This window comes from Armigeres subalbatus, chromosome 2, assembly GCF_024139115.2.
Source record: "Armigeres subalbatus isolate Guangzhou_Male chromosome 2, GZ_Asu_2, whole genome shotgun sequence".
Lineage (NCBI taxonomy): Eukaryota > Metazoa > Arthropoda > Insecta > Diptera > Culicidae > Armigeres > Armigeres subalbatus.
In genome coordinates, this window is record NC_085140.1 from 1,014,021 (window position 1) to 1,026,387 (window position 12,367).

General features: G+C 37.9%; 3 protein-coding genes across 3 annotated transcripts; 2 read left to right on the forward strand and 1 right to left on the reverse strand.

Moving 5' to 3' along the window:
- The first annotated feature begins 91 nt into the window (after positions 1-91).
- LOC134217392 (NADH-ubiquinone oxidoreductase 49 kDa subunit) lies at positions 92-1,799 on the forward strand. The gene has a single exon (XM_062696141.1). The coding sequence runs from the start codon at positions 282-284 to the stop codon at positions 1,686-1,688; it is 1,407 nt and encodes a 468-aa protein (XP_062552125.1). The 5' UTR covers positions 92-281; the 3' UTR covers positions 1,689-1,799.
- Positions 1,800-2,620: 821 nt separating this feature from the next.
- Positions 2,621-3,929, forward strand: LOC134217395 (uncharacterized protein C15orf61 homolog). Its single transcript, XM_062696143.1, has 2 exons — positions 2,621-3,550; positions 3,609-3,929. The coding sequence occupies exons 1-2, from the start codon at positions 3,446-3,448 to the stop codon at positions 3,927-3,929; spliced, it is 426 nt and encodes a 141-aa protein (XP_062552127.1). The 5' UTR covers positions 2,621-3,445.
- Positions 3,930-3,954: 25 nt separating this feature from the next.
- Positions 3,955-5,044, reverse strand: LOC134217394 (large ribosomal subunit protein bL9m). Its single transcript, XM_062696142.1, has 3 exons — positions 4,881-5,044; positions 4,446-4,772; positions 3,955-4,343 (listed from the first exon to the last, which is right to left on the reverse strand). The coding sequence occupies exons 1-3, from the start codon at positions 4,956-4,958 to the stop codon at positions 3,996-3,998; spliced, it is 753 nt and encodes a 250-aa protein (XP_062552126.1). The 5' UTR covers positions 4,959-5,044; the 3' UTR covers positions 3,955-3,995.
- Between the last annotated feature and the right edge of the window lie 7,323 nt (positions 5,045-12,367).

Here is a 12,367-nt window from a genome sequence, read left to right on the forward strand (position 1 = left end):
ACCCATAAATAGGCTATAAATAGGTAAACAGTTACTGATCTAAGCGTGTGGGGCAGCTGTCAAAAATCAGGCATCATCATCATCGATCATCTCTTCCGTGCTAAAAACTGACAGCCGACGTCCATCTCGGTTGAAAATTTGGCAAAATTTTGTCAGAAATCAAATTTCGTGAAAAAAGTTGTTGCTAGGGCCCCGTCGAAGCCGATTGCTGTGTATTCTGATTTCACGCTATCCACGAGAAAACGTAAGCCGTCGTGTACGTTTGCCCCCCGGAAGGAAGGATGGCTTTCTCGGTGCTTAGCTCAGTGGCCAAAAAGGCATCATCCTCTGTTTATGTAACCAATTGTTTGTTGAAGAATGTTGGGGCTTTATATAATTCCCAACAAGTACGGAATGCCGGAAAGTGGTTTCCGGATGCGGAGTTTATCAACCAGTTCAATTCTGCAGTAATGTACCCCGATGAGGTTACGTCCAAGTGGAAGATCCCTCCATGGAACAGCAAGATTGCCCCGGTGGAGAAATCGGTTCGGAATGTGAAGATAAACTTCGGTCCGCAACATCCGGCGGCTCACGGTGTACTGCGTCTAGTGCTGGAACTGGATGGAGAGACGGTGATGAGAGCTGATCCGCACATTGGTCTCCTTCACCGTGGCACGGAAAAGCTGATCGAGTACAAGACGTACACCCAGGCCTTGCCTTACTTTGATCGGTTGGATTATGTGTCTATGATGTGTAACGAGCAATGCTATTCCCTGGCTGTAGAAAAGCTGCTGAACATCGATATCCCTCTGCGAGCCAAGTACATTAGGGTTTTGTTTGGAGAGATTACCAGAATTCTGAATCACATTATGGCTGTTGGAACACACGCTCTGGACGTGGGAGCCATGACTCCGTTCTTCTGGCTGTTTGAGGAACGTGAAAAGATGATGGAATTCTATGAGCGCGTTTCCGGAGCTCGTATGCACGCAGCTTACATTCGACCTGGTGGGGTTTCGCAGGATCTTCCGCTAGGTTTATTGGACGATATTTATGAATTTGCTTCTAAGTTTGCTGAACGTTTGGATGAAGTCGAAGACGTCCTCACCACTAATCGTATTTGGGTTCAACGGACGCAAGACATTGGAGTTGTTTCTGCTGAAGATGCTTTGAACTATGGTTTCAGTGGCGTCATGCTCCGTGGATCTGGCATAAAGTGGGATCTTCGTAAGTCTCAGCCATACGATGCCTATGATCTGGTTGATTTCGATGTCCCAATCGGAACCAAGGGTGACTGTTATGACCGTTACTTGTGCCGTGTGGAGGAAATGCGTCAATCGCTGCGCATCATTGATCAATGTTTGAATAAGATGCCTGCAGGTGACATCAAGACCGACGATGCCAAATTGACGCCGCCATCGCGGTCTGAAATGAAAACCTCGATGGAGGCTTTGATCCATCACTTCAAGCTGTTTACACAGGGCTACCAGGTTCCACCCGGTTCGACGTACACCGCAATAGAGGCACCGAAGGGCGAGTTTGGTGTTTACTTGGTATCAGATGGTTCTAGTCGCCCTTACCGGTGCAAGATCAAGGCGCCAGGCTTTGCTCACTTGGCCGCCCTTGACAAGGTCGGCAAGCACCACATGCTGGCTGACATAGTGGCCATCATCGGAACATTGGATGTCGTGTTTGGTGAAATCGATCGCTAAGGAAAAACAGCGCATTACGAAAACGAACATGATGCTGAAGGATTACTTATAGATCATGTAAACGACATACATATACGAAAATGTTTCAATAAATGGATTCATAAATAGTTAGATGAGTGCCTTGTTTGTTCATACACCGAGAAAGCCAACTTTCATTTATTTTATCTGGTAGTTTGATTATTATATGCTAATTGGCGTTCAATGTTACGATTGATCATGTTAGGACACTTCCGATCGATCGGTATTTATTTTAACTTTATTTACATAAAGTTTGGTGTCATTGCCCAATTCTTCACAACCATCAATGCTCACACAATTCAAAATTTTGATCCTGTAGGTGCCCTTTTGTTGCCGATTCTGAAACATAATCGATAGGTAATTACCACCACGTACAACAAAGTTGTACCGAAGGGCTATAGCATTACTCTATAAAATAACGTTTGATAGAAGCCCCACTTCGTCTTCGAAGTGTTGATGACTATAGTCCAATCCGTTTAGCTTCTGTTTTCAGTTTGATGTAGGCTTCCTCCATCCTCTCAAAGTTACGTGCCATGATATCAATGTCGTCGGCAAAACCAAATAACTGGACGGACTTTGTGAAAATCGTACCACTCGTGTCAATCCCCGCCCTTCGTATTACTCCCTCCAAAACTATGTTGAATAGCAGACACGAAAGATCATCACCTTGTCGTAACCCTCTGCGCGAATGCCTCTGAAACTCGAACTACGAACATCACCCGATCCTTCGTCGTCTTGATCAATTGTATCAGTTTATCCGGAGATCCGTTTTCGTGCATTAGCTGGTCCCGATCGATTGTATCATATACGGCTTTTGGTGTTGAACTTAATCTAGAATTAAAAAAACACCTAAATAAAGAATTAAAAAAAAAAAAATATACGGCTTTGAAGTCGATAAATAGATGATGTGTGCAATACCTGACGTACGGCGAATACCTGGTCTGTGGTAGAGCGTTCACTCATAAATCCCGCCTGGTACTGCCCCACGAACTCTCATGCAATTGGTGTTAGTCAGCGGCATACAATTTGGGAGAGTACCTTGTGCGTTCAGCAATGTGATTGCGCGGTAGTTTCTACAATCCAGATTATCCCCCTTTTTGTAGATGGGACACACTACACCTTCCATCCACTCCTGCGGCAGAACAGAACCCTGCGGCAGTAATTACCCAGTGCAGCGCTCTAGCCAGTGCCTAACCACCGTGTTTAAACAGCTCTTCTGGTAGTTGGTCAACTCCAGGCGCTTTGTTTTAAAACGCCGCATCGGTGTTGAACTTAATCTGTAGATTAAAAAAACACTTTAATGAAGTTAAAAAAAATGCCGCACCCCTCCGAACTTATACAAGACAAATGAGAAGCCGGATAGGTTGCGTTGCCGACACTTCGTTTATTAGCTGGTCGAGGACACCTCCATTATGAAGAAACCTAACTTGCCACGCTCAAAGAACAAAAAGAAACTCAGTTGCACAGTTCATGTGTATGTATGTATGTGTAAAAAATTCTGTATACTTTTTGCCTTTCTCGTATATTTTAACTTTAGTTTCAAATGTTATAAAAACATTTTTTTGTCCACGTTCATTTGAGCTTTCGATCAAAAGCTTATGTGCACTCTCGTTTACGCCAGTTCAATACAATAGGAAAACAAATTCAAACAAGTCGTTCAAAAAAAAACAGCTTTTTATTGTTATCTACATTGTTTCTTTTGAAATGCTCATCATTAATTATATTTGTTCTACAGTAGCATGACTTTTAGAAAACTCCTTACATTGAAACCCAAAGTGTCGGAAGTTCTGACAGCATATTTGAAACAGTGCAATGAACCACCGTGGACGTCGTACTTCATTAAGGTATTAATAACGATTTGTCAATTAAAATTCAGGTATTCATTATGTATTCTACTCGTAGTATCGTGATGTGGAAAACGACCACTTTGGCCGATCGCATTTCAACTGGACGTTGAAGACCGGGACAAACTACCACATTTTGCGAACTGGTTGCTACCCGTACATGAAGTACCACTGCACGAAGCGCCCACTCCAGGATCTGAGTATAGAGGACACCTTTTTCAAATTTATCAAGGTGATCAATCTTGGACTGCCGCAGCTAGGCTACGGGTTCGCGGCAAGATACCTCATCCGTCATGTTGAATGGGTCGATATGGGTAAGCAATACGGAAAAGTCCCAATCTACTTCCTCTATGAGGAGGACAAAGGATCATTATATTAGTATGTAGACAGAATAAATCAATGACTCAAATCTATTGCTCTATATTTCTGAAAGCGACACATAGTTTCATTTCTTCTCTGAAACAGACGAATCACCGAACAAGGGCTCTGCCTGCATCTTCCAATGTTCGAACACGTATGGCAATCGTTCACTCGGTTCCGTACTCCAATGGTGGATGCGACAGCGCAACTGAGCCTTCTCCAGGTTGTTGATCGTGACTGTACAGTAGAATTCCTTATTTTGTTTCAGCATGTCTGGTCCAGATATTGGTGTTTCCGGCAAAATTATCGCGTGCTCGGGAACATAATAGCCTGCCTTTCGCAGTGAAGCCTTAATATGCCACCGTTCAATAACCCACGGATGGTCTTTGTTCATTACCACAGCCAGAATTAATTCCTCCAGTTTGTTGACAGTCTAAACAAGTGTTTATTCAAAAAGGATTTTTTTTATTATTAGTGTTTTTATTGAAAATGAAAATAGATTTGCATTGAAGGTTGCACCATTTTTTTTACTTACTCGTTGTGCGTATGCTGAACTGTGCAACTGAGTTTCTTTTTGCTCTTTGAGCGTGGCGTACTTGGTGATCGCTTCCGGTGTTTTGTAAACAGCCAATCCTGGAAGAAGCAGCTTGTTGTATGCGATATTGGGTTTCAGTGAAACAACATCCCCTTTAGATCCGATTCCTTCCACAAAACTGGTCAGCACCACTTCCAGGTTAGGTTTCTTCTTAATGGTGGTGTCCTCGACCAGATCATAGACGAAGTGTCGGCCACGCAACCTATCCGGCTTCTCATTTTTCTTGTACAAGTTCGGAGGGGTGCGGCGTTTTAAAACGAAGGTATTCTACAGATGTACGATGTACATAAAACGGGAAACAAAATGTTGCGTAAATGTTTTCAATTCAGTAATGAAGTAAAAATATATGAATATATCAAGCGCCCGTAAACTTACACGGGTTTGTTGATTCAGGATGCGAGTTGTTGAACACAATGTAATACTCGAAAATGCTGTGGATACACAGGGAAACATTTTTAATTGTTAATATTTTTACCAGCAAATAAAAAACTATGTGAGCACGTTCATCGAGAGATGATGCATGCGACTAGAGATGTCGCAAATAAATCGATTACTTCGATTAATCGTTGTGATAATCGATTACTTCCCAACGATTAATCGATTCAATAATCGACAAGAATTGAGAGCAATCGATTAGTTACTAATCGATTAATCGGGATTTTACGACAACGCTTAGATGTCGATTATTTCGAATAATCGATTAATCATTGTGATAATCGATTAATTTTGAATCGATTACTACAATAGAGGTAATAAACTATAAAGAGGAAGATTGTCGCTGTCGTCACTGGCGAAACATCTTTTGCTGGCGAGGATAGGGCACTAAATGTCAACGATGGAAAAATCGATACGTTTTGACCCTACCGTCCGTGGACATGATGGCTATTGTCAAACCCCTTGTGATAGTATAGGACGCCAGAGGGGTGGTTTTGACAGATAGGTACCCAACATCTTCAGGGACGATTACAAAGGGAACCGCAGAGACAATCGTCCTCTATAGTTTATAACGAGCCGGTGACAAACGCGGTGTCATCATCATCAATAGACATAGACCGCTGTCATCATTGAAATGCAGTTTGAAAAAATATAGCCAGGGACATCCTGACTACTAATCCTGAATAGTTACTAATCGATTAATCGAGATTTTACGACATCTCTACGTACGACAATTTAACACGGTTAGGAAAAAGTACCCAATTTTAGGTAAATACTATAGATAGTAGAATCTATACACTGTGCCACCAAAGTACTCTTTAATGGGTAAAAATGTACCCATTATGAAGTTAAATAGTTCAACTCATTAAAAGAGTAAAGAGCGTTTACTCATTAATGAGTAAAGCGCTTATACGTCAATTTAGCGAGTGATTTTTACCCACTATGACAGGAAATTTTGACAAGAAAATGAGTGAAATTCACTCTTTATTATTTTCAAAAATCATCTACCGTAATGTTATTAATTTTTAAATTCATTAAACGCAGTAGAATTATTCGCAACCATTTTATTTACTGCAAGATGAATATAACGATACAATGAGTAAGATACATTTCTTGTTAGCCTAAGTAATATTATTTCACCAGTTAACTAACCCATCATCCCAAGTCGTAAATACATTCCCGGCGTTAAATCTAAACAAATTAATCCATCAGCGGGATTCGCGGATTTTTAGATCCCTCTAGTTTTCCTCCGTGATCCTCATGCAGCGAACATGGGATAGTGTTGCACCAACAGCTCCTGACGCGGCGTTCCGCCCTGAAACGGCAAGAGGTGCGTTCTCGTCGGTGTTCTCTGGCCTTCGCATTTCGACGAATGCATAGAAGGATTGTTCGCTGAGCTGAAATAATTAAAAGTATTCTTTAATTTAATCCTGCAAATCTAAATAAAACGAAAATAGTACTCACATTAATTCCGTTCGCTCGAAATTGGTTCAGCCTCAGTTTATTCACCTTCAAGACGTTAAAGTTGATTTTCACCCATTAATGGGTAAAATCCTTTTCCTAAGAAATGGGGTAAAAATACGCATTATTCAAAATTTTGAAGTACCCATTATTTTGACAGCTTCATATACCATCAAAAAATGAGTTTTTTAAACTCTTTAATGGGTATTGCTGGGTTTACAGTGTAGATGAGCGAAAGCATGGCTGAGTCGATTTTTTTGCCCGTGCACACGCGCATATGACGTCACAGCCCTTAACGTTTCCATTGAAATCGTGACGTCATGCTCGTTTGGAGACACGTTTGACAGTTCGTTTGGAGACAGAGGATTTATCTTCGCTCATCTATATATTCCACTATCTATAGTAGAATCTATAGATAGTGGAATATATAGATGAGCGAAGATAAATCCTCTGTCTCCAAACGAACTGTCAAACGTGTCTCCAAACGAGCATGAAGTCACGATTTCAATGGAAACGTTAAGGGCTGTGACGTAATTTGCGCGCGCGCACGGGCAAAAAAATCGACTCAGCCATGCTTTCGCTCATCTATAGATTCTACTATCTATACACTGACAAAAATCCAATCATATCCATTATGTGTGGTGTCGTAACCGCACGTTTTTTTTTAGAAAACTCCGATGCTGCCGACACGACCCCATAGAAAATTGACCCGACTAAAGGCCAGTATCGACTTAAAAAGTAGAGAGGTTACGGAATTTTGTTCAATATTACCAAGAGGAATTTTGACAACTGATCTGCATGGAGCAAATTGTCACTTTTACTTACGGAATAATCGAGCAGAATATGACAGCTCCCATTACTTTGCGTGGGAACCTTACAAATGCCAATTTTGTTTTTTGTTCTTTTCATGTGGATACTGTTGTAAGAATTTTGTTTCGATTCTTTACTTTTCGGATTCAGTGAACGGAATTTAACATGTGATTGAGATAGAAAAAGAAATTTCTTTTGATCACGATACCAACCTTAAATCGGGTGCGAATCGGCCGATTGTTGCACCGTCGCTTATGGGAATTTAACACAGGCATTGGCCGATCAATCACTATACTTAGTCGGTAGTTCCGATTTTTACCGATCAAATCGGTTGATTCGTCATTCGTTTAAATTGGTGTGTACGAAATTCCACTATTAAACAAGCTATTTCGTCGGAATGATATTAAATAGGGTGACTAATTGACCCACGCCTGTGTTAAAATCTCATAAGCGTAGGTTGCAACAATCGGTCGATTTTACCCGACGAAATCGGTCGATTCCAGCTGTCAAATTTTCTACGGGGGAGTATCCGCGCTAACAATCGTTTACAGAATGAATACATAAAATTTTCTGCAAGCCGTCTTTCACTTTTCAATACAAACACACAAACATTACAAAAGACATTTGCTCGTTGATTCATTGCTTTACTCACACCTACACATATCTAATTCCCCATGTAGCTAAGCATTTCATCCTTTGGCAATCTCTATCTCTCTTAGCTACCCGTCAGATTCTACACCTTCATCCTCATGTACATCCTGTCTTTTTCTCGCACATGGAGACGAAGCTTCCATTCGCTCGACGCAAAAGTGCGCTTCAATCCAAGTTCATTCCGTTAGCGGTTTAATAGGGTTGGGCACTTTCCTTTTGTTTACAACAGTGTACTTTATGAAATTGAATTAAATATCTACCTCTCAATGAATCTGAATTATTTAGTTATAGTGAATACTATTAAAACAAACCCAATAAAAACCCATATTATTATTTAATTCAAACACCTTTCGTATACACGCTATATATTCACTACATTCGCCTTCTTCTCTACACTTTGGATTACGTACGAACAGTAGTGTCTGCTTCAAGGAGACCATTTTGTATATTAGTATACTTAACATCACAAATGCAATCATTGTCCATCAAACTGCTTTGGCAAATCATTGTTCGTTATTCATCAGATTCATTATGTTATATTTGATCAAAATAAAACAGAATAATTAACACTATTTCTAACCCATATTCGACCAAAATTTCATCCATTCTCAATCCAAGTATATCCAATTCAAATAATATTGTAATCTATTCCAGAACCATTCTATATTCAATATTATCTATCAAATTCAAATAAATTCGCAACTGAAATTCGATCCAAATCCTAATACGATACAATTGACATCAGATTTGAGTCCAATTGAACTTGGAGCACAATAAAAATCCAAGCCAAATTCAAAACAAATTTAATCAAAACGTTGTCTAAAATAAATTCAAATCAAATCAAAATTCTATTCAAAACAAAATTAAACATATCTTAGCACTGACCTTTTATTATCATTACCAAATTTAAACCATCTCCAGTTAAAATCCAAGCCTCTTTATAAGTGCAAATCAGCCTAATATAATCCGAATGAAACCAAAGAAAATCTAAATTGAATCCAATCAAACACTAATTCCAGTGCAAGGCAATTTCAATACCATCCGAACAAAACTTAAATACAAGCTACATTTCAATTTCAAAATTTAATCCAAATACAATGATTGCATCCAACAAATACAATTTTAACTCAAATATTGTGATTCTTGAGACATTATAGGATTTTGCCCAAACATCTCTGCTTCGCTTAGTTGTGCGCCTCCAAAGTATTTTATCATATTGTGGTACTTACACAAGTCAAGTACACAAGTACAAGTACACAATAGACAACATCACAAATTAAACATGATTGCACTACTAAGATTCCCTTGATATACACATTATGCCAAACGCAACACAGGCGAAATAAAAGCAATAAAACTACTAAAACTTGAACAAATTCACCAAAGAACATTCAATGTAGCGATGACAAAATGCTGCATACCTTAGAAGTCTACATGTGAAAAAGCTCACCGAAAGCTTGCAACTGTTTGACATTGGTTTGTTTATGGGATCTAGCCCGTAACCGATGACCCAGTATGCTAATTTTGGAAGAGAATCGCCATAACTAATCAAATTCCGATCTAAAATTAATACATTCCAAACTAATTTAGATCAGAATAAATTCGAACTCCATCTTAAGAATATTTAGCTATACTCTAATACAATTATAATTCAAATTCATTCCACCTCAAACCAATAAAAATTATATCCGATTTTAGTACTTCAGCCATCTAAATCCAACCGTAACCGTAAAAACTGTATCATAATCCACTATTGTTTCCGATGCAGTTCGAACTTAAGTCATTTCATTATACTAATACAATCTTAATTCAAGTTCAAGTCAAGCCTAAATAAATCTAAATCCAGTTAAAACTTGAATAAATCAAAATCCTAATCTCATTCAAATCTAATTTCCAATTTTGTCCATATCAAATTCAAATCCAATACCGTCAAAATCGTTAATTCTAATTTGATCCGAATCCTAATGTATCCTCATTTCCTAAAGAATACAATCAAAAGTATAATGTTAATACGATTTTTTTCGAATCTCATATAAATCTAATCCAATCCAAATACAGATCTGTATCATTATACATACTCCTTGATACTTGATGGGCTATAGCTCTTCGATGAACCTATGCCGAATGGAGTATTCTTCTCCATTGGAATCGATCCTGGGTCAATCGCATTATACATACAATATCATGAATCAGATAGTTTCCTATATTTCGAATATTATTAAAATCTTAATTTCAATCCAGTATAAATATTAATTCAATTATAAGCCAGTGTAATTTTATCTATATCCAGCCCAAGTATGATAAAATCCAGTTCAAATCCACATCAAATTCAATTCGGACTTAAATGAAACATATAATTCGAGAGTAAACCAATTCCAATCTAATTCAAATTCAATCTACACAAATACAGGAATTATTTGTCAAATTCAATAGAAAATAATATATATTCAAATCAAATTCAAGTCTGCTTCTAATTAAAATCTTAAATCAGACAGATTTTAAATAATCCAAATCCAATTCAAATCTTTTATTCCGATCCAAACATAAATCAGTTTCTATTCTATTTCATTTCAAATTCAATAAAGTCTAGCCAATATCGAATTGAAATTCTTAAGTCAGATAGTTCTTATTTAATCCAAACTCATTTTAAATCATTTCCAAAACTCCAAGAGTCCAAGTCAAATTGAAATCAAGTATAATTTCCATGCACATCTAATAAAAAGTAAAAAGTAAAATTTAATTAAAATCTATCAATAACCAAACTTTAAATAAAATTCAATCAAAATTTAGTCAGAATCTACTAGTAATCCAAACCTAATTACAATCCTATGCTATTCAACATCTTAATTCAGACAATTTTTAATTGAATTCGAAATCCAGAAAAAATATATTTAGCTTTTCATTCGAAATCCATTTAAATCTTTTGCCACATCTAAGTCTGCACCATCGAGTCCAATGAAAACTAAGTTCATATTCACCCCAAATCTAGTAAGGATCCAGTCTAATTTTATTTAAAATCTTATTTACATGCAACCTAAATGCGATTTCAAATATCATAATCGATTCAAATAATCATAATCCAATTAAAATTTGAATCAAATTAATAGTTTACCATTCAATTCAAACTTAATTCAACAATTTATCCTTGTTCAATCTAAATCCAAGTCTGTAAGTTCCAAGTTCAATTGAAACCAAGTTTTTTTTTTTCTAAGAAAATCCAATTTTGAAAAATTCAAACTCAAATACAAATCAACGGATTCATCAACTTTTGATCAAGCTTGTCAGTTAGATAGTTTCTATTTCAAACCTTTATCCCAAACCCAAATGATAAATCCAATTAAATTCAAATAGATATAGTAATCTTGTCTTGTCTTGTCTTGTCTTAGCACATGCACAGCCAGTATTGAAAAGCATCCTGGAAATGTCGGTTGTATTCCCGAGCATTTTCTTGTCTGCATTAATATTTGCGGCATATTGTAAATATGACACAGATACTAAAACGGCCAGGCCCACCGTGCAGGCTTGAATTTGGGAGATAATCCATAACTCCCCGGCAATCAGATTATTTAGTAATAAATAACATGATCAATGAAGAGTTTTGAATCTACGAAAGGAAGAAACGGGGACAGCCGTACCAACCGTTTCACATTCAGGGGGAAATATGATTGACGAAACGTTGGGAGTGACTTTGCTAAGAAGATTAATGTACACTCCTTGGGTCCTCGACGTCTTGGGATGGGACACAGGTTTTAGTCTAGTGCCCTGGCTTATACACTGATGGATAAAAGTATTCGCAAAATTCAGATAGATTACTGTTGGGTGGATCGGATTTTCCTTCGATTAAGCACTATACACCGGGTTGATTGGGTATATTAGAGCTAAAAGCTATACAAGTTTATTAGTTTTAATACATAATTAAATTCAAAGAGAAAGACTTACATTTCGGTTTCCTAGTCCTGACTTTACCCAACAATTCACCTATTCTTCTACCGCAAGCTTCAAAAACTGTAGATCATTGTCTGCGATTAACCTCACATTTAAGTGAATATGATTACTTCAATGATTACTTACTATTAGTTCTTTTTAGGTTCTGATTTTATTATTCCTATATTTCACCGAACCATCGGTCTCCGCAGAGCTGATATAAATACTAGTATAATATATAATTATTACAAATTCATTCTAATAAATTCACAATCATACCTTCAAGCACACTATCGTTTTACTTTTCAATTTACTTTGTCCCATATTCTACATAACCGAATGACAGTCCATCTTCAGTGATATTCCGAGGGATGATTCAGCTCACCAAGGGGTTACAGCATGGGGACTTTACCACCAATGGGTACTGGCACCTTACACCGTAACATTCCCCGACCCGTAAAGGTTGATCCGGTATGCACGGTTCCGCCTTACTCTCACAGACATCCAGTCGCGCCAGCTTTGCAATAGGACGCCGCAGTATTCCAGATGCTGTTTGCACTACTGCTTGACGAACACGTCCA